The sequence below is a fragment of the Thamnophis sirtalis genome, unplaced genomic scaffold, assembly GCF_051295495.1.
Source record: "Thamnophis sirtalis isolate CommonGarterSnake01/CBP01778 unplaced genomic scaffold, rThaSir2_p1.2 scaffold_7, whole genome shotgun sequence".
In the NCBI taxonomy this organism is placed as follows: Eukaryota; Metazoa; Chordata; class Lepidosauria; order Squamata; family Natricidae; genus Thamnophis; species Thamnophis sirtalis.
Window position 1 is genome coordinate 15,074,273 of NW_028261387.1, and position 22,180 is coordinate 15,096,452.

Here is a 22,180-nt window from a genome sequence, read left to right on the forward strand (position 1 = left end):
GAAGCCCCAATTGGCTCAAATACAGGTAAGGGCAGTGGGCAGGCGGGCAGGTGGGCCTTCCAGAGCACCGTACCAGAACGGTACCTGGTGCTCCCAGCAGGCACCGGTACGCCCGTACAGGGGCGTACCAGTCATATCCCACCACTGTCTGCCAGTATACTTTAGTTTTTGACCCTATTTTTAAACTTTCTCTGACAGCTTCCTACAATTCAGTGGAGAAGCTGGCAAGGATTCTAAACTGTTCTGAGTTGAGAATGGCAAAGTGCAGCACTGTGTTTAAAATAAATAAATATCGTCAGCATAATTACGCCATGTGAAAAGAGAGGGGGAAGTCATGGTCAAGAGATAACATCAAATGTCAGGATGTGTGAAAGGGAATTCATAAACAAAGGGGTAAATAGATCTAACAAGACAACCCATGATCCTCTAGGTCATCCTTTCAAAGACATTTCTTTACTTAAATAAACAGAATGACCACAGCCAGATTACTATTGCTTTGGTTTTAAACCAGAAACAATAGCAGTCTGCCTATGGACTTTCAGTTTCTCCGTTCATGTAGGTAAATGCCTCTGAAAGGGTGACTCAATGGGTCACGGGTTTTCTAATTAGATCTCATCGTGCAAGGCACGTTCCTCCTTAGTCTTTTCTTATGAAAATCAGAATCCTGGCTTTTCATATATTATACATTTCTTACAAGCAAGGAACGGGCAATCTTTCGATGGTAGAATTAACACTGGGTGGAGGGAGGGTTGAAGTCCATGGTGGTTTAAGTGGTAGCACAAAGTTAAGGGGTGAGACCTAAATGTACTGCCCTTCTTTCTTGTGACAGGGATGTTTAAATCATTTTTAAAATTTATTTTAGGGTTACACATCACTTTTTTGGGTGTGTCCAGCCATTGCTGAAGAATGAGCTATATGAAGATATCCTTATAAGTTAACCTGATATGTGCATTTGAAGTATATCCAGAAAAGATAAATAGATGAAGAGTTGAAGAGTATTGTGCCAGAACACACAATAAAAAACTAACGTAATGACTTTGTTTTCCAGTAAATGAAAGCAGGGAAGTGCAATATCTGTAGTCTAGTTTTCTCTGGGATATATTGATCTAGAAGACAAGATGTTCTACATTCACTTACAGAAAACTATAGAATAAAAAGCCCTTTCCGTAATGGCAATTTTCAACTTTCAAGATTTAAATAAAAAGTCCAGAATTTCCAAACATAGATTAAGGCTGAAATTTATATGTAGTCATATGGAAATCGAACTATGAAACTTAATGGGATGTATAGGTGAGTACATAATTCTGAATTGTTACAGTGCAAGGAAAGGAAAGGAAATTTTTAAGGAACAAAGACAATTTAATTAAAACATAAAACGATTTGAGTGACTTCATACTCCAGGGGTTTCAAACATGTGGCATCACAGCAATGTCACGTGACATATTGGGACTTTCCCCCCCCTTTGCTAAACCAGTTGGGGGTGGGACCAGCATGTGACACAACCGGCCCACGGGCCGTGAGTTTGACACCCCTGTCATAGTCAAACATGGTACAAAATATATATTTATAGAAGTCACCAGGTTTAAATTTTGGCAACATTGATTAGGGTAAGTTGATGAAAAGGCTTGTTTTCATCCATTCTATACCCAAATGTAGCAGATGTTACATTATTTTTAATTCTTCACAAGTTATTAAGACAATCTGCACATATTCTGGTTCACTTTTAGCACGGTTTCCCCTCCCCTCCAATTAAAAACTCCCACAAAGCACAAATCTGTAAAGTGTGTAATATTACCAGAAGGAACAAGTGTGATATTTGTACACAGGCTCTCCTTCAAACTATCTTCAATACCAGTCAGGGAGTAGCATACAGAATCTCTTTTTAGCCTGGATAAACTGTTATGCTGAGGAAGAACTTAACATACATTTGAAAGTCCAAAAGGTGCTTTTTCAGGAAGCAAGTGTTCTTGGGGTTTTTTTGAAGATATTTTGCTTCTGATCCGAGAAGATTTTTCAGCTGTGACAGAATAGTGGGGAATGGAAGGATTTATATTGTTTGCAGACAACCGGTCATTTGCATCCTTTTAGAGGGTCCTTGAAGCACTTGGAGGTTATCCAAAATACAAGATAAACAAGATATTTCCAAGATACAGATAAACCTCCAAGTGCTTCAAGGACCTTCTAAAAGGATGCAAGTGACCAATTGTCTGCAAGGAATATAAATCCTGCCATTCCCCATCATCCAGTCAGAGCTGAAAAAGCTTCTTGGATGAGAAGCAAAAGCTCTTCAAAAGAAAAAACCAAGAAAGTCCAGTAGCTTCCTGAAAAAGCACCTTTGGCAACAACCATGACCTGGACGACTGAGAACCTCCACAGACGTTTATGCATTTTGAAAGCTATTCTTTCTTGTCCATCCATCAGGGCCAGCCCCAGGCATCGCATCTGCCACCGACGGGCCACCGATTACAGGGATGCAGTTAAACCATCAGCATGTTTCTCCAAGGCTATAATAAAATCGGTGCGGGGTCATTTCGGCCAGTTTGAACCAACCAGGTATCTCAACCCAAATAACCGGCCAATGGACGCTTCTTTGAACACGGAGCATGATGTAGGTACTATATAGCAAGGCGTGGCCAATCCACCGCCGCTCCGGCTTCTAAGCGCGCTCGCGACCACCTCCTCCTGTTGGGAGGGAAGGGAAGGGAGGCCATTTCAGCTGGCGCCGGGAAGGGAGAGGGACGCTTGGCAGCAAGCTGCGCTTCCTGACGGCGGTGCCGGACACGCAAGGGCAGGGTTGTGTGGCGTTTCTCTCGGTTCGGCTTGAGTTTCCCGGCTAATTCCCAACCCCCCCGTTTTGCGAACATGGCAGGGCTGAGCAGCGGCCCCTCCAGCTTCGGGCGGTGCAGCCACGCCGTGGTGCGGGCGCTGCCAGAGTCGCTGTGCCAGCAGGCGCTGAGGCGGGAGAAGGCGAAAGAGGTGGACTTGGCGCGCGCCGAGCGGGAGCATCAGCTCTACGTGGGGGTGCTGAAGAACAAGCTGGGGCTGCAGGTGTTGGAGCTGCCCGGCGACGAGAGCTTGCCCGACTGCGTCTTTGTGGAAGATGTTGTCGTGGTGTGCGAAGAGACCGCTCTTCTCACGCGCCCGGGGGCGCCCAGCAGGAGGAAAGAGGTAGAGCTGGATGAGGGGGGGGGGACGGGGACGAGGAGCTGGTGGGCGCCTCCGAGGTTGGTTAGCGGCCGGAGTGGGGGGGGGAATTCTCCTTTCTGCCTCTCTCTCTTTCCCTCACGCAGTTGGGGAAGGTGTTCCCAGCAACTTCCCGCCGTAGAGACGGGAATGCGGGCGGTCGCGCGCGCGCGCAGAGGGGTGCAGGTTGGATGGGGATAAGGCGCGGTGAACAAGCGCCCCCGGCCGCGGCTCCCCTGCTCCGTTTCCTCCGGTTTGCCTGGAAAGGGGCTGGAACCCGGGAAAACAGGCGAAGGTAGGGACTTGAAAGGACGGCTCTCCCCACATGATACCGGGAGGGGCAGCCCCGGAGGCCTCTGTCTTGTTGAAAGGCCGACACCCCCACCCCCACCACCCCGGTTGGCTGTGGAGTGCGGTATTATTGTAAGGCGTGGCAGCTGTGCTAGAAGGCGGTGGAAGGATGCGCGAGAAGCGAGAGGGCGGAAGAGGTGATGGGAAAGCGAAGATGCTCAAGAGAAAACGCCACTTCTCCTCCTTGAACAGTTAACCAACCTTCCTCAAGTTAGCGCACTCTGGGCGAATTGGAATGTCGAGAAAAAGTCTTGTCTGCGTTAGCCTTTTCCTTACCTGAACCAGATTTCAACCCCTGAAGAGAATGCGGAGCCTAGATGAATGGTGTCCTGTTTTTGACATGTTTAGTCTGGTCTACCTAACTCCTCTCTTGTTTGCATCCTCCTCCCTCCATCCATCCCTCCATGCTTATTATCTTAATTAATTTATCTTAATCAATTATGCTTTTAGGAGAAAGTGGATTCTAATTAACGTCCAGTAAAATTCTTTTATTTTTATTTTTTTATAAAAATAAAGGATCAGACATTATTACAAACGCTAGGAATCTTTACAGCGGTAGTAAGTAAATCTGCCTAACAAACACAATGAGAAAACTAGGCGTGGATGTTGCCGAGATCATATTTCTGATTCTGAGTATGTCCTTTAAAATACAAATCTTTGAAAGAATAATAATGGATGCTACACAGATAATCATAATGAAGGAACAAATTAGGGTTTTTGTTAAACAATTTGTAGCATATTAAGCTGCTTTAACATTACTACAAATAAAGAGACTTAGGTCAAATTAACGTACAAAGCTCATAAGTTATGCTCAAAGGGTTATTCTAAGGTAAGTAGTTGTAAAATTGCAAACTTAACATGTGAGCCTTACTCGGTTTTGAAAACTTTTGTATAGCTTTTTATTATAACAGAAGTAGGTTTTACCCATCATGGTCAAGTATATATGGCAAATGTTAATAGTAATAATAGTTGGGTTACTTAATTGAACTATAATTAACATGCATAAATGATGTCCTTGTTCTACTATGTGTACATGAGGTTCTTTCATTTCTTATTCCAGTGATTATCTTACATAAATTCAAACTTCTATTTATTTTTATAAGCAAAAAGATACATGGTGAGAATTCTCCAGTATTTTTGTAGAAATCATGTGTATTTTCCTTTATTCTGTTTGTGATACAATGAAGTGGGCAATAATCTGAATACTTCAATCTTTATGTGTAGTGCAATACATGCTTCAATGTTTGGTTTTGCAATAAATTTTGTTAATATTAAATCATTTTATATTTAAATATGTCTCGTTTTGTTTCACCTTTTTCAGCTTGTTGATATACTGAATGGTCTACGCTTTTAAGACAGAAATGGACATGTCAGAACCCACTTTCTAATTGGTTCAGGCATACAGAGATAAGCTCAGTGAACTGGAAAATGAAATAAAAGCAGTCAGCATTTTTGGTCATAGCCAAAACAGATTAATAGCTAACTAAAAATAAGCTACCTAATAATTCAACAGCAAAATAAATGAAATACAATTGGACGTAGAACAAGAAAAACAAGTATATAAATACAACCTAGAAAAGTTAAATGGACTTAAGTCTCACTGAATTATCATGATTTCAAATATTAGCTAAATTACTTTGAGTTCTTTATGGTATATTGCTTCTACTGGTTGCATATTCTATGCTTTGAATGTGATAGTATGTTACAAAAGGCTTAGAATCTAAAAAACACATTAAACACTTTTGAGTCCAAAGTATGTTCATATGGACACACATACTCATTATTTTATTGACTTTCAAACGCAGTGTAAATTCAATTAGCTTCAAGATATGTAATCAATATCTATTATAGTGTTGTCATATTTTTATTTAAAATGGGATAATTTTTGGTCATAATTTTGGCAACTATAGAAACGCCTGTAATGTATTGATTCAGGCACTTTAGATATCAAATTGGGGCTGTATCTCAATCAGAGTTAATGTTCTGATTTGACTTCCAATTAGTGGGGATACACAGAACAATGCTTCAGTGCCTTCATTCAGGGTGGGAAATAGATATATTTACAAAGCACAACTTTTTGGGTGTAGATATCTCATACCTCTAGAATCTACATCATATCTATTTTTTAAAAGCAGAAGAGCCCAGCCCGAGTTCACAAGCAACATGTAAATAGCCTGTAGAGATTTTCCAAAGTGGGCACTGAATTGCATTTCATTGAAATAAAAAGTGCAAAGGCTTATTCTTGAATTTTAAATCATATTATTTGTAATTAAGAGAAATGTAGTAGCAATCTAGCTTTGAAGTTTAAATGTGATTCACAGTTTCTGGGTAACACATAAAGTACTTGTTGCAATCACTTAAACCAGCTACATCTTTTTCTGGGTTTGTTGAATAATTCTGCAAAAAAGCTATATTTGTTCTCGGAAAATGCTACATTTATACCTATTCAAACTCTAAATCATATTTTTAAAGCCAAATCAATGTTATAAATGTTACCATAACATTTATAACATATAACATAAATGTAAATGTGGCTTATTTGCTCGTGGATTAATGATTTTGTCTTCTCAATTAATATTGCCTTAAGCAAAGGAGAAGAAAAAATGAAAACCAAAGTAAAATGGAAGAAATTAAATGAGTAATCTGCCTTTTGTATGTGTTGCAGAATGTAGTTTATGAATTAGATAACCCTTTGGTTTCTATTTGTATTCGCTATGTGTTGAAATAACATAATTATACTAATGAGAACACATACAAATGTCATTCTATAACTTTCAAGCATACACCTAATATCTAGTAAATACACTGTGCTTGTTGCACAATGGAATATATAAAGATTTTTTCAAAGGAATATAGATAAACAGGTATAAGTGAATATGGTCATTTATTTCTAGTAATCTATTCAGATCTTGCTGGGTTTTGCTGAAACTCTAAAGATATTTCACTAAATCTGCTGGGCACTAACTTATCCCTAATTTGTCATATGTTACTTGAATTTTTCTATTTGCCCTTCTGGATGCCAGAGGTGAAGCGAAGAAAGAGATGGTCAGTAATTAGCATAAATTACATAAAGTGTACAAGACAGCTTTATTCAAAGTGTGTTTTTTAAAGACTAACTTTGGGTAAAGCATTAATGGAATGGTCATGTTGACCAAGTCATCATTGGATAAAGAGATGGACTTGGACCTAGAAGGCCTTTATCCCGATTCCTGTTTTGTTTTAAACCAAGGAAACTTGGCAAAAACATTATATCCGTTCTGCTTTCTGGCCTGTAGAATGTGGCAATAACAATTTGCTCTATAAGAGAGGGTACGTTGACTTTCAGTTGATGTTTGTACCACAACGGAACGTAGCCAGAATCTAAGATACGTTTAGTGCAATATTGACACCTTTGTCATTTATTCAAAAAGAAAGCAAGATATGAACTTCTTTCGCTAAGGATACTCAAACAATTTATTATAACACGTGGTATTATGCATAGTGATTCAGATGTAACCAGACTGCATCTAATTGACAGGTGAAACCTAATTTGGAAAGCTTTAGAATAGTATGTGTGGAGAATGCAGGTTTGCTAATTTGATTATTTCCTCATTCAGCTCAGAAGTTTATTTGGATGGAGAAGTTGCTTGCTCCATTGTTGCAAAGATAAAATGTAATCCCTGGTATTAAGAGTGAATACCTTTAAGAGGAAGAATGGAATATAAACATAAGTAAAATACTTGAATATCATGCATTCAGGGATTCAGGAGCAAAATACTAAGAAAAGTTCATCTCATTTACAGCATATGCATATTTTTATTGATTTTCATAAAAATGCAGGTTTAAAGAAATAAACAGGGATTTTAAAAAATGATCAGGAAAGAGAAAAAAGTAGAAATGCAGAAAAGAAACAAAAAAACAAATAAGAAAGATAGAAAAATAATGACTTCAGACTTTTCTTGGTATAGATATGAATTAAAATAATACATCTGAGGTTTACAATTATCTATATTATTTCCATATAATCAACTTTTCATTTCTTTTAGTTTCTTACAAAAAAGTCCAAAAGTGGCTTCCAAATAGAAATAAAATTAGACCTTTTCTTTCTTTCATTTAAGACTATCAATTTTGCCACCTCCATTAATTCCATCAGCTTCACCTTCCATTCTTCCATTGTAAAAAAAAAAGGCAAATATGTATTCTAACACATATTTGAAATTGCTTTATACATTTTTGACCATTTGTCATGTGTCAGCAGTATATTATTTTATAAAAGTTATCTTTAAAATTATAATTCAAAGTAAATTTCAAACATTTTCCCCACACATTCTCACTCATTGGTCTAAGTCAACACTGCATCCAAAAATTAATTGCCCATTTTATCATACACGCTGTAATTTTTTCATTTTCCATTTTCTTTTTTTTCTTTTCTTTTTTTATTAAAAAAAATTAAAATTCATTTTCCATTTTCAATAAAAGTTTATACATCTTAGAAATAATATGATTATCATTTGTTTCATCAGTTTCATATGCAATTCAGTCTTAGCATTTTCAATTTCATAATTATTTTTATCCAACTTAAATATTTCCATTAGCTGAACATTAGGAAATCAGTAGCATGTAAAATTTTCCAACTCCAAGTTTTCTCTTGTTTATAACTTAAATTCTGAATTTGGGAAAAATTCAGCATGTCAACATAGGTTAACCATTTTTGTTTAACTATCATTTTCCTTCTAAAAAATACTTCTTTGGTTGCCAAACATAAAAGGATTTTAGGAAACATTTTTGCTTTATATCTCTTCCAAATTCTCAGTGATGCATGTCTAATAAAATGGTTTTTAAAATCTATATGAACCTTAACTTTACGATACCACAAATAACTCTGCCAATCAAATTTTGAATCATCTCCTTCTAATTCCAATAACCATATAGTTTTTATCTCATTTTTTTTATTCACAAACTCCTCTAAAAGAGGAAAAAAATAACAAAAACTAAACTAAACTAAACACAGGTAAAACTCGAAAAATTAGAATATCATGGAAAAGTTCATTTATTTCAGTAATGCAACTTAAAAGGTGAAACTAATATATGAGATAGACTCATTACATGCAAAGCAAGATAGTTCAAGCTGTGATTTGTCGTAATTGTGATGATTATGGCTTACAGCTCATGAAAATCCCAAATCCATAATCTCAGAAAATTAGAACATTGTGAAAAGGTGCAATATTCTAGGCTCAAAGTGTCCCACTTTAATCAGCTAATTAAGCCATAACACCTGCAAAGAGTTCCTGAGCCTTTAAATGGTCTCTCAGTCTGGTTCAGTCTGGTTCCCACAATCATGGGAAAGACTGCTGACCTGACAGTTGTGCAGAAAACCATCATTGACACCCTCCATAAGGAGGGAAAGCCTCAAAAGGTAATTGCAAAAGAAGTTGGATGCTCCCAGAGTGCTGTATCAAAGCACATTAATAGAAAGGTATGTGGAAGGGAAAAGTGTGGAAGAAAAAGGTGCACAAGCAGCAGGGATGACCGCAACCTGGAGAGGATTGTCAGGAATGGGCCATTCAAACGTTGGGGACTTTCACAAGGAGTGGACTGAGGTTGGAGTCAGTGCATCAAGAGCCACCACACACAGATGGATCCTGGACATGGGCTTCAAATGTCATATTCCTCTTGTCAAGCCGCTCCTGAACAACAAACGTCAGAAGCATCTTACCTGGGCTAAAGAAAAACAACCTGGTCTGTTGTTCAATGGTTCAAAGTCCTCTTTTCTGATGAGACCAACTTTTGCATCTAATTTGGAAACCAAGGACCCAGAGTATGGAGGAAGAATGGAGAGGCACACACTGCAAGATGCTTGAAGTCCAGTGTGAAGTTTCCACAGTCTGTGTTGATTTGGGAAGCCATGTTATCTGCTGGTGTTGGTCCACTGTGCTTCATTAAATCCAGGGTCAACGCAGCCGTCTACCAGGATATTTTGGAGCACTTCATGCTTCCTTCCACAGATGAGCTTTATGGGGATGCTGACTTCATTTTCCAGCAGGACTTGGCCCCTGCCCACACTGTCAAAAGCAGTAAAACCTGGTTCAATGACCGTGGGATTACTGTGCTTGATTGGCCAGCAAACTTGCCTGACATGAACCCCATAGAGAGTCTATGTAGCATTGCCAAGAGAAAGATGAGAGACATGAGACCGAACAATGCAGAAGAGCTGAAGGCTGCTATTGAAGCATCTTGGTCTTCCATAACACCTCAGCAATGCCACAGGCTGATAGCTTCCATGCCATGCCGCATTGAGGCAGTAATTGCTGCAAAAGGGGCCCAAATCAAGTACTGAGTACATATGCATGCTTATACTTTTCAGAGGTCCGATATTGTTCTATGTACAATCCTTGTTTTATTGATTGCATGTAATATTCTAATTTTCTGAGATTGTGGATGTGGGATTTTCATGAGCTGTAAGCCATAATCATCACAATTATGACAAATCACGGCTTGAACTATCTTGCCTTGCATGTAATGAGTCTATCTCATATATTAGTTTCACCTTTTAAGTTGCATTACTGAAATAAACAAACTTTTGCACGATATTCTAATTTTTTGAGTTTCACCTGTAAAACTACAGCTAAATAGTGCACAGACAAAATAAAACAGGCATATACATAAATTGTTTCCCCTTGCGAAGCAGGCATACAATTTATAAACCTTTACAACACTATTATCCAAATCATTTAGTCTGACATCTATAGTAATATATGAAAACATAGTTAACAGATAAAAGACTCAATTCTCCAACCTAGAATTGTTATCTTTTAAATCCTCTACTCAGGTACTTCAATAACCATATATTTCTTAAATGCCATCATTTTCATCTAAATTAAAGAAGCTTCAAATTTTAAATCTGGTAATCATAACCTCTCTGTTTCTTTACCATGCTACAGCAGCTTGGGCTTAATTATTGTTTCTTGCTTTGTCAAACAAGTTTAGAAATATCTTCTTGCCACTATTTGAATGATACATCAGTTGTCAATTTCTGAAATAGAAATAACATTCATTTTAATCCCAGAAATTCTTCCTAATGAAGACAATTGCAATTTTTCCCATCTCAGCATATCTTTTTCTACTTCATTGCATACATTAACATTGTTATTTTGAAACAACATGCAGTTCATATTAGTCAAAGTAACACCCAAATATTTAACCTTTTCTTAGGTTTAAAACCATATTTCTTCAGCAGGCCATCATATTAACCAACATCTTTTTTTGCTGTTTATTAATCTTAAAACCATTTAACACACATCTTTCAATTTGTTCATGAAAAACTCAATATCGTTCAAAGGATCATATAAAATTGTCAGCAAAAGCTCTCAACCTAAAGGTCTCATTTTTAATCTTTACGTCTGTTATTTTCTCAGAGAAAATTTAATCTCTCTAGAAGTTCCAAGAAAGTTAGATACAGAATGAGTCAGATCATTTATCTATTGGATGCCAGGATGTGTAAGCATGCATGAAATTGTATGATAAATATCTATTTGTCTGAAGCTGAAATAAACTAGTTTTTTTCAGTTTAATATTAGCATAACAATGACAGTAATTGATCACTCAGCTGTAAAAATAAGTATCCAACTATGCTTAAATTCCCTAATTATATATATATTTGAAAAGAAACTAGGGATATAATTCACTTGAGCAGTAGAAATGAAAATTAAAGTAGCCTTAGAAAAAATGTTACATCAAGTAATGGAAGCAAAAAGGGTATATCATTTAGACTTTACATGTGATAATCTGCTTTTGGACACTGTAAATTAAAGGGTTAGATCCTATGTTTAAAATACTTTTTTCTATTAAACTTATTTGTTTTCATTTGTTGACATCTTAATTGATCAAAAAGCTGTATATTTGTATTTAAAATAAATCAGTAATGAATAATTCTTGAATAAAAGAAGTATTTATTTTATTAGATTTATAGCAATAAACCTAAAGTCAGACTAATTTTATGTATCTCTAATGATCATAGATTCAGTAAATAAGTTGATAATTTTAAATGTATTTCAATTTTTTAAGAGATTGATGATTTCAGTGAATTGAATTATCACTCTTAGGGTATGTATAAGGGCACTGTCAATTCAATATCACAGAAACCCAATAATTATGGGGAATAAATTATCATCATTATGAATACATATGTCAGCCTTACAAGGTAGACATAAAATATGACCAGATTGGCTAATTCTACATTATTGTAAGGTTATATTAAGTGAATCTTGCAAAGTCTGAAATTCTCTTTCACCCCCTCCTTTACATCCTAAGAAACTAGGGAAGACTTCTTGCAATAACAATAGCCCTTAGACTTATATATTGCTTTATAATGCTTTACAGCCTTTTGTAAGCGGTTTACAGAGTCAGCATATTGCCCCCAGCAATCTAGGCCCTCATTTTACCAACCTCGGAAGGATGGACGTCTGAGTCAACCTTGAGTCGGTCAGGATTGAACCACTGGCAATCAGCAGAGTTAACCTGCAATATTGCATTCTAACCACTGCACTACCATAGCTCTTGCCCCATCCACATCTCTGCTGCAGGTTAAACTGCATTTTATTGATGGCTGCTTTGGCTGGGTCTTGTTGTCCCTTCTCCCCAGGTCATTCCCACATATTATTACAAAGTACCACAAAAAATACTAGATTTCCCTCCCATAGGTAAAGGTACAACTCTAGGGGGCGGTGCTCATCTCACTTTACTAGTTGAGGAAGCCAGCTTATCCAAAGACATTCCATGGTCATGTGGTTGGCATGAGTGTACACTGAGACAAACAGAACACTTACTTTCCTATCAAAATGGTAAATATTTATTGGTTCACCGACAAATGCGCGATAGACATATTCGCGATGACAAAACCGTGATGTCAAAATCGCGCCCACAAAAGCGCGCTGACAAATGCGCACCAACAAAATCTCATCATCAGCAAACTACATAGTAGGATGTGTATATGTATGTTATAACCCTAACCCTAATTGTGCTTGTCATCGCGCTTTTGTCGGTGCGCATTTGTCAGCACGCTTTTGTGGGCACGATCTTGACGTTGCGGTTTTGTCATCACGGTTTTGTCAGCACGCATATGTCTATCGCGCAATTGTCGGGTCACAATATTTATCTACTTTTATTTGCATACTTTCAAAGTGCTAAGTTGGCAGAAGCTGGTGCAAGAATGGGAGCTCATCCTATCATACAGTACTTGGGTTCACAACTGCCAGTCTTCCAGTCGATGAGCCCAGTGTCTTAACTGCTAGACTACCATCCTGTAATTAGCTGTATCTGAAGAGAAAGAGGAGTCATTCTTCATTCCCTGCGAAAAATAGGTGACAAGTAGTTGGGTGGTAATGGAAATAATGGTGGTAATGGAAATGGAAAGAGGTATCACTGGTGTTAGAACTGAAGAAGCTTCTTGGATGAGAGGTGAAAGGGTTTAAAAGAAAAAAAGCAAGAAAGTCCAGTTGTCTTTTGGAAAAGCACTTTTGGGACACTGGTGGATACCTCTGAAGATAAGCCTTTTAATGTATATCTTTATAGAATATTAAAGGTGTACTTCTATGTAAGGTTTTTTGGGGGGGTTTCAGGGGTGGGTTTCAAAAATTGTTCGAACCTACTCTGTGGGTGTGGCCTCCTTTGTGGGAGTGGCTTGCTGCCCATGTGACCGGATGGGAGTGGCTTGCTACCCATGTGACCGGATATGAAGATGCTGACGATACTTGTCAGAACAACCTTAAACTGCCTCACACACAGCACTGGCATGCATAAGAATATGATGTAAACTTGTTTTTTAAAAGGCAACTTTGGTTTGCGTTAAAACAACTTCAACACACGCAATGTTCTGATTGCACCACAAACGCAGTAGTCATCCTTACCTTTCACAGAGGCACTGAGTTTTATAAATAGGAGTATGATAGTGTAGAATAATCATATCCAAGGACCAGTGGTGGGTTTCAAAAGATATTGGAACCTCTTCTGTAGGTGTGGCCTGCTTTCCGGGTCCACTGGTGGGACTTCTTCTAACCGGTTCAGTAGATTTGACGAACCGGTTCTACTGAATAGGTGTGAACTGGTAGGAACCCACCTCTGGGGGGTTTGGTCCCTCTAATTATTTATTTAAACAATTTATTTGTCTACCCAGTTCAAAGCAAAGATTCCAGACAGTCTACAAGAATTAAACAATAACAATGAAATCAATCCTCCATATAACATATACCCATGGCTTTCTCCCTCCAACTTAATAACAGAAAAGAATAACAATAAAGCCAGTGAACTAGCAAAGCTTGTTTAACCGCCTTGCCCAAATATTTAGGGGAACAGCCAGATCTTTATTACCTTGCAAAAGACAAGTAGGGTTATGCTGGCCTGGGATATTGACATATATGAAATGCTACTGTAATGATTTCAGTATATGCCCTGAAAGCTCTATGTTAATTAACAATAAAAGTTGATAATAAGAAAAACTAATGAAAGTGTTGACCATATGCTATTTCATGTTATGAGAATAATAGACTTTTAAAGTATTACATTAATACTAGAATATATCTCATAACATTGCTGATTTAAAATAGATTTTCGGTGTTCTGTGCATTTCAATGGAGAGTTAGCAATTAGATTGGAAATCACAGATGAAAAATAAGGTTGGGGATATTGTTTTACTGTTGAATAGTTTTGCTTTTTTTAAAGAAAATGAAACAAAGTAGTGTTTTCTCCTTCTCTCTCCTTCCCCCAGGGTTTCCATTTGGAGGTCAAATAAAAAAATACTTTCACAAAAATTGTGTGCATGCCTCCACAGCAATAGGTCTTCTTAAATTCCTTTTTTCTGTGTATGAAATAATTTGATGTTTAAAGAGTGGTGAACTTCCAGAGGTAAGGGGACCAATCCATAGGCTATATTCAGTCCCCTTGAAATGCTACCTTCAGGCTGTATTGTAATCTTATTAGGTTATTGTTATTGCTGATAGATTAATTGTTCCTGTGAACTTATATTGTTACTCTGTTAGTCCGCAGGCAGTATACATTCTCATTTGTGCAGATTTAGTGGTGTTCTTCCAAAAATTTCAATAAAGCAGGTAGCAAGAAAGACAAAAGAACAAAAAATAATCTACTCCTAGTTTTACTTGTTGGATGAGTAGAGAAGACACAGCAATTATAAGTGGTGGAACTGAGCTTTTGAAAAGTGAGTTTTGCTTTATGTCTGAACAGGAAGGAAAGGCATTGAAACAAATGAAAATAGTAATAATAAAGAATTGGTCGTGGAGAGTGGACATAGTGAGAAAGAACTCAGCATGGTAGCTGTTTTATTGGAAAAAAATTAATGTTGATTTGAAATAATCAGAAATGCAGTTAAAAACAAACACGGGAAAACACATTCCAGTTGGAATGAATTCTTTATCTCCAGCACTACAACAATCAGCAACCTGTAGTAAGCAGATGTGCCTGCACTTTGGGTTCATAATTGACTGAACAAGTTCCTACTGAAAGGGAATTCCATCTACATCATAGAAGCTGAACTAGATCTGATGGATGCTGATTTATTTATTATAGGTTATTGTTGGAGCCCTCAACTACACCTGTGGCACCTCTTGGCATGAATAAGCTATTAGAGTTTTGTGGTGGCTTTAGAGCTGCTTTTGATTCACTATTACATGCTAAGCAATATTGTTTGCCTTGATTCAAGCATATTTTTAATCCCTTCCATTGTGGATGGAAACTCCCAAGATGTACCATACCAAAATTTAAACAAAGTGTTTACAACAGGGGTGTCAAACTGGCAGCCAGCAGGCCAGATGTGTCACATGCCGGCCATGCCCACCCCAGCTCCACAAATGGGAAAAATGTCACAAAATGTCACATGATGGCAATGTGACGCAGCGAGAACTTTCTGCAGAAACTATCAGAGTTGGTTTTCACCAGTTTGTGCCAATATGATATGACCAATAAAACTGTTCTTTGAGGAATATATGTGCTTGCCTCAGAGTTCTGCTTTTTATGGAGCTATTACCTGGAACCCTGACAGTGATTGTTCAAAACTACAACAGCACTGAAAAAGTGACTTATGGCCATTTTTCACACTTCCGACTATTGCAGCATCCCCAGACTCATGCGATCAAAATTTGGGTGCTTGGCAATTGGTTTGTAGTTATGACTGTTGCAGTGTCCTAGATGAGCAAAGTCAATGGAGAAGCCAGATTCACTTAACAACCATGTTACTAATTTAACAACTGCAGTGATTCAGTTAACAACTGTGGCAAGAAAGGTCATAAAATGGGGCAAAACTCACTTAACAACTGTCTCACCTTAGAAATGTTGGGCTCAATCTTTTGTCGTAACTCTAGGACTATCTGTATTTCAGATTCTCCCCACAATTTCCAATTGTATATTTTTCTCTATTGGAAACTGTGGGGAGAGTCTGAAATATATAAATATAACTTCAGAGGAAATGCAATCATGCAATGTGAATGGCACAGTGCTGTTTACAAGTTGTAATCATCATGCGGAAACATGACACTTCTCCTTTGGACTAATTGTTCTACAGTAAGTGGACAACCTAAAACCATGATGGTGAACCTATGGCACACATGCTGGAAGTGGCACGCAGAGCCATCTCTCTGGGCACACAAGCTCTCACCCATTGCTCTTTTGGGTTCCAGCGCACCAGAAGCTGGTCTTCATGTGCATGAGAAACTAGAAGAGCAGCTGCACGATGCACATGCGCGCACCGGGAGGATAATCTTCCAGTTTCTGGAAGGTGCATACGCACTGGCCAACTAGTCTTCCGGTTCTTCATTTTCCCACTGCGCACATGTGCACTGGGTGGCTGCTCTTCTGGTTTCTGGCATGCATATGCACTCCGGCTAGTTTGTCTTTGCGTGTGTGTATGCACACCAGAAACTGTAAAACCAGGTGGCTGGCACACACATGCACACTGGGCAGCTGCTGTTCTGGTTTCTGGCACACACGTGTGTGCGCATGCTCCCGTTTCGGCACTTGGTGCCGAAAAGGTTCACCAATGCTGACCTAAAACATCAAAGAAAGATCCATATATACTGTAGGGAGCATATATTGATACATTAACAAGAAGATGTACAGAAAAAATCAGAATTTGCAACTTGCATGGTTGAATAAACAGACAACAAAACCTCCTACTGAAGTAGACATATAACTGATAGTTACCTCAATGACTGGTACCATTGAACATACCACATTCAATTCTGATCAGAGTTCTAGTTATGTAGGTTATGTTGGTACCAAGCCATGTAAAGCTTTAGAACTCAAAATTAGTACTTTGAATTGCAACCCATAAACCTACTGATAATCAGTGCAGACCTTGTAGAAAATCTATAATATGAACTTAGTAACTAGCACCATTTTATTTTGGATGAACTGTAATTTCCAGGTGAACTTCAAAGGCATCGTCATGTAGAGTACATTGCAGAAATTGGTGATGATTTGCAATGCGTAAACTACCCATGTCCTCTTTCTCCAGGAACAGCTGTAACTGTAACCAGCTGATATTGGTTAAAGATTGTTCTGATAATGGCCTTCACCTACCATGTAAGAATAGCTGCAAGTCACAGACCTATCCCACAGAGGTAGTCCCACTCTATTGAAGAGCAATCTGATATGGCAATTAAACTGCAATGAACTGTCTTGTTGGGGTTCAGTTTCAATTTATTTTTATTTATCCAGACTTTATTAGTTTCCAAACTGCAGGGCAAGACTTTGACAGCATCTCCAGTTGACATAGAGATGACTATACAGAGCTAAGTATCATCAGCATCAGAGGTGGTATTTAGCTGGTTCTCTCCAATTTGGGCAAACCGGTAGCAGCAGCTGCGGGAGACTCCGCCCACCCACCATAACATAATGTGTGAGCACTGTGTATGTGCAGAAGGTAGTGTGCATGAGTAGATGCAGCGTGTGCATTCACATTTGCGAACTGGTAGGGAAGGTACAGTAAGTGAATCCCACTGCTGATCAGCATATGGTTGATAATTGATGTTCAGTGTAACCTGCACACTTGCATACGGCAGTTGTCACATGTCCATGCACAAACTGAGTCTCCTGCTCACTAAGACATGTGCTTTTAATTAGAATGTGTCAGGATTCGAACACTTAATTAGAATGTTTAGAACATTTAGAACATTTAATTAGAATCAGTATTGTCTATTAAAAATGTGTAACAAAAGCCTTCTATATCCTTTCCCGATCATCATCTTCCTATTCTTGATTTTGAGGAGTATTTATTTGTAGCCATTTCTTCACATGAAAATGTTCTGGACAAGTACTTAACTTGCCAAATAGATTTACTTTGTATAAAGAAAAAAGTAATTTTGAAAACTATGCATCTTGAAAGTAGTGTCGAAGTTCAAACAGCTACCGGTAGCTATTTACATCTTTGTTAATTGCAAGGATTTACAAAATCAAACTACTGAGATTCCACATCATTAACAGAAGTTTGCAAGATCAAGACATGCAAGGCAGTGATTTCATGTTTGCAATAAAAATAAAAAAAAACAAGCACCATTAAGCAATAAAACGATCACGTTTGTATAATTACTGTTATTACGTCCTATGGCAACACTACCACAGGTGGTGTCTTTCAAGTTATATACTATAGTCAACAAAAAGAATAATACACATAAGAAAATAATTCATTATAATTAGATCAAAACCGCTAAACATATAAATAACAAGTAAAACGGAGTCCCACCCCAACAAAACTGTATCTCTTATAATTAGTACAAATCCATGATACAACCATATATGGAAGGTTTCTGAACACTACCTCTCAACAAATAATGCTGTACAGCTGGAAATAATGCTGAAAGGAAAAATAAAAAGATCATGGAACAAATCTCAAAGAGTGATTTTGGCTTTTTTCACTAAAATTATTTTGTTCTTCTAATGAAATTCTGTTTTAAATTCAAATTTATGTACATGTTAATATAATTTAGGAAAGGAGAAAAAAACACCAATCTGGTGCAGTAATTACAGTGTTAGACTAGAAACTCTGAGACCATGGGTTCTAGTTCTTCCTTAGGCAAGAACATTTGCAAGGGAATTGGTTGACTTGGTATCAGTCTGTCTCTCAGCCCAACCCAACATTTGGGGTTATTGTGCAAAATAGTAGAAGAAAAATTATATACACCATCTTGGATTGTATAACGTAAAGCTGAGACAAAAATCAACTATATTATTTAAAGATCTAAATGTGATGTTGAATACTATTCCTAAAATAAGAGCTTTAATTTTATTGACCTTGAAGTATAGAGAAGAAGATAATTTTATGAGGTATGGAAAAGAAGATAATTTTATGTAATTGGAATCATTGTTCTAATTTTAAGTAATGGATCCAGGATATTAATTCATTATCTATTTTTGAAAGGTTTGTGTAACCTGTAAATGAGAAGATGACACATTAGATTGTTATATGATACAGATTTAATATGTTTAACAATTAAATTAATTTCATTATAGATACTTATACTTAGCTATGTTTTTGTTATTCTATTTTTTGTTATATTTAATTTTTTCAACACATTTAGTTTTTTTTTTAATTATCACAGTTCCGTGTACATTTTTCTTTTGTATTTCATATTTTTAACAAGAAAAGAAGTTTTTAAAATCCTCTAAGTTTTTGCTTCAAATTCCTATTCTAACTTGCTGTGTTAAAGTTTCACTCTCTTAAACCATAAGATACTAAAACATTGCTAAGTAGAAGGTTATTTAGGTTTTTGTGGTGCCAGAACTATATTTAATGTGGTGTTTGGGAATCTAGTGTGATTTTTTTATGGAGAGAAAGGTATGTATGTAGGTAAGGATGGATGGATGGATGGATGGATGGATAAACAAAACAGGCAGACAAACAATAGATATTTTCAGGAATGGAGTGTCAGGGATTTTTGTTTCTTAAAACTGTTGAGTGTTAAACATAAGATGTCAAGCACCACCTTTTCTAATTACACAATCAAAAATTAACATATAATAGCAAGGAGAATCAAAAAAAGGGATTTGGAGGTTGCACATGGTACTACTGTCACTGTAGTTCCAATCTCTGTTCCATAAAACTACTGTAGTAGCCACATTCTGAAAGACCTAATTATTTAGTGACAGCATTATGGATACTGATTATATTTATTTATTTATTATTATTATTATTTATTTATTTGTCTTGTATGCCGCCCACTCCCAAAGGACTCTGGGCAGCTCACAATAGACAAGGGAAAGGGGGATAAATAGACAAAGACAACACTTTAAAAAGAACGCAACATTCACAGTTTCCATGGGGCTGGATGTTTCACAAGCCCCCCGGCCTGCTGGAGCAGCCAGGACTTGGTGGCTTTGCGGAAGGCCGGGAGGGTAGTAAGGGTCCGGATCTCCACAGGGAGGTCATCCCAAAGGGCTGGAGCTGCAACAGAGAAGGCTCTCCCCCAGGGAATCGCCAGCCGACATTGGCTGGCGGATGGAATCCAGAGGAGACCTAACCTGTGAGATCTGATCGGTCTAAGGGAGGTAATCGGCAGGAGGCGGTCTCTCAGGTATATGATACTGAGTAGTTTTAATGTTATTATTAATTAATTATTACTTCTTAAATAATAGGACAGTTCTCTTCCTCTTCCTGAAATGGTAAAACAGTTTAGGGAGAACATTTTTGGAACTGCCTTCTTATTTGGAATAAAATAGAGGAAGCCTCTGATTATATTGCATCCAAAATTATGGGCATTTCAAAGTGTCTACATCTGCAGGCTCTGCTTATGTTTCATCCTATTAATTAATGGATATGTACGGATTTCTTTATGAATAAATCATTGATTGTGGAATTTCAAACTATAATGCCTCATCTGGCTTTGTAGCAATATTTTAAGTAAGAAAAGTTGAATTAAGTAGCATGTAGTTATCTACAGAATTTGTTATAATAGAAATGGCTACATAAATGGGCCAGAGAAAAAACTGATTACAGATAGTCCTTGACTTACCACAGTTTGTTTAGTGACTGTTCAAAGTTATAACGGCACTGAAAAAGTGGCATGACCATTATTCACACTTATCACCATTGTAGCATCCCCATGGCCATGTGTCCAAAATTCAGACGCCTGGAGCAACTGATTCATATTTATGATGGTTGCAGTTTCCCAGGATCACGTGATCCCCCTTTGCAATCTTCTGACAAGCAAAGTCAATTCGGGAAGCCAGATTCACTTAACAACCTTGTTACTAACTTAACAACTGCAGTGATTCACTTAACAACTATGGTAAGAAAGGTCGTAAAATAAGGCAAAACTCAATGTCTCATTTAACAACAGAAATTTTGGGCTCAGTTGTGGTAAGTCAATGACCATACTATAGTAAAATGTTTTTTGTATATAATAGCAATTGTTGGGAAAATTGTGTTGTTAACTATTAGCACACTGCTCAAATAGAAGGTGGAATATACAGTAAATTAAATAGCGGAAAGAACTGAAAAAGAATTGATGGCCTTATGAACTGGATAAAAATTAATATTTTTTAAATTACTGCTTATGAATATAAGCATATATGTTCATAAGCAGTAATTCAAACAATATTAATTTTATCCACTTCATATTATTTCCTGATAGGCTGTTGGGTTCAAATATAGTAATGCAAGTGACAATAACTTCACTATTACGTTTCAAACAGGCAACTGTTTTTATGGCTTGATACTGGCAGTATGTTTTCAAGTATTACAGACCGTAAAATATCAGATTGCTGAGTCTGTGGCTTGAGCAGAAGCCCAGCCTGTGGAAGGAATGGAACATCATGTTGCTTTTCTGTTGACAAGTCTCCCTTCCCCTAAGTTGCTTCAGTGCCTGCAAATGAAAACATAAATAAATGTTCTCTGGCATGGTATAAAGACAAGAATGAAAAGAAAGGACTGAGAAGCTACATTTTTGTAGAATTCTGCCACAGCCTAAAAACATGCAATTGTACAAGTTCTATTATCAAGCATGATCAGGATGTTAACTTAAGACAAAATCTCTGAAGCCCTGTGACGGTGTCTCTTGGTCTATGGAGAAGCCAGATCAATTCCAGTCCTTAAACAAGGGGAATCCTGAAGCCAGATTGTCAAAATTACCTGAGCCAGTTGATATGAACTTAAAAATGGGACTGGAGGGAAACATGAATTTCTGAACCCCCTCCCATCATTTTTGTTCAGCTGATTCTAGAATTAGAAGCTTCCTTGGCAATACTTCAAGGACACAAATAAGTATGCTTATTGCAAGAACTAGAAAAGCCATTGAAGAAAAAAATCCAGCAATAAATAAACCCTATCTAACAGAGACAACGTTCAATTTTTGTGTCTCTTATTTCCAAGCAAGATAGCTCATGCTTTTGAGTATGGTGAGCTGTGAAGATCTGCATTGACATTCTCGCAAAATAGTTTGATTTCAAGGTGCTTGCTTGCCATATCTCACAATTAAATTGGTGGGTCAAATCCTCAAGATTATTTGGCAGGAGTGTCTACAGCAGCATTATCAGGTAGGCTTGGAGTTGCCATGATTAATTAGATAGATGCCATCAAGTATGGCTTGACTCTTGACAATTGCCCATCTATACCAATATCTTATACTCTAACCTCCTCAATCACATCCATCTGCAACTGTGATTTTCC

At 37.5% G+C, this 22,180-nt stretch overlaps 1 protein-coding gene across 3 annotated transcripts in view; it reads left to right on the top strand.

Moving 5' to 3' along the window:
• The first annotated feature begins 2,702 nt into the window (after positions 1 to 2,702).
• Positions 2,703 to 22,180, top strand: part of DDAH1 (dimethylarginine dimethylaminohydrolase 1) — a 61,040-nt gene continuing 41,562 nt past the window's right edge. Inside the window, exon 1 of one of the 3 annotated variants that reach the window (XM_014073191.2) lies at positions 2,703 to 3,168. In XM_014073191.2, the coding sequence (XP_013928666.1) occupies positions 2,863 to 3,168 (306 nt within the window). In that variant the 5' untranslated portion in view covers positions 2,703 to 2,862. Of the gene's footprint in view, positions 3,169 to 5,919; positions 7,241 to 14,308; positions 14,413 to 22,180 lie in introns of those variants that run through there. The other 2 variants (XM_087719357.1, XM_087719358.1) reach the window with 2 other exon arrangements.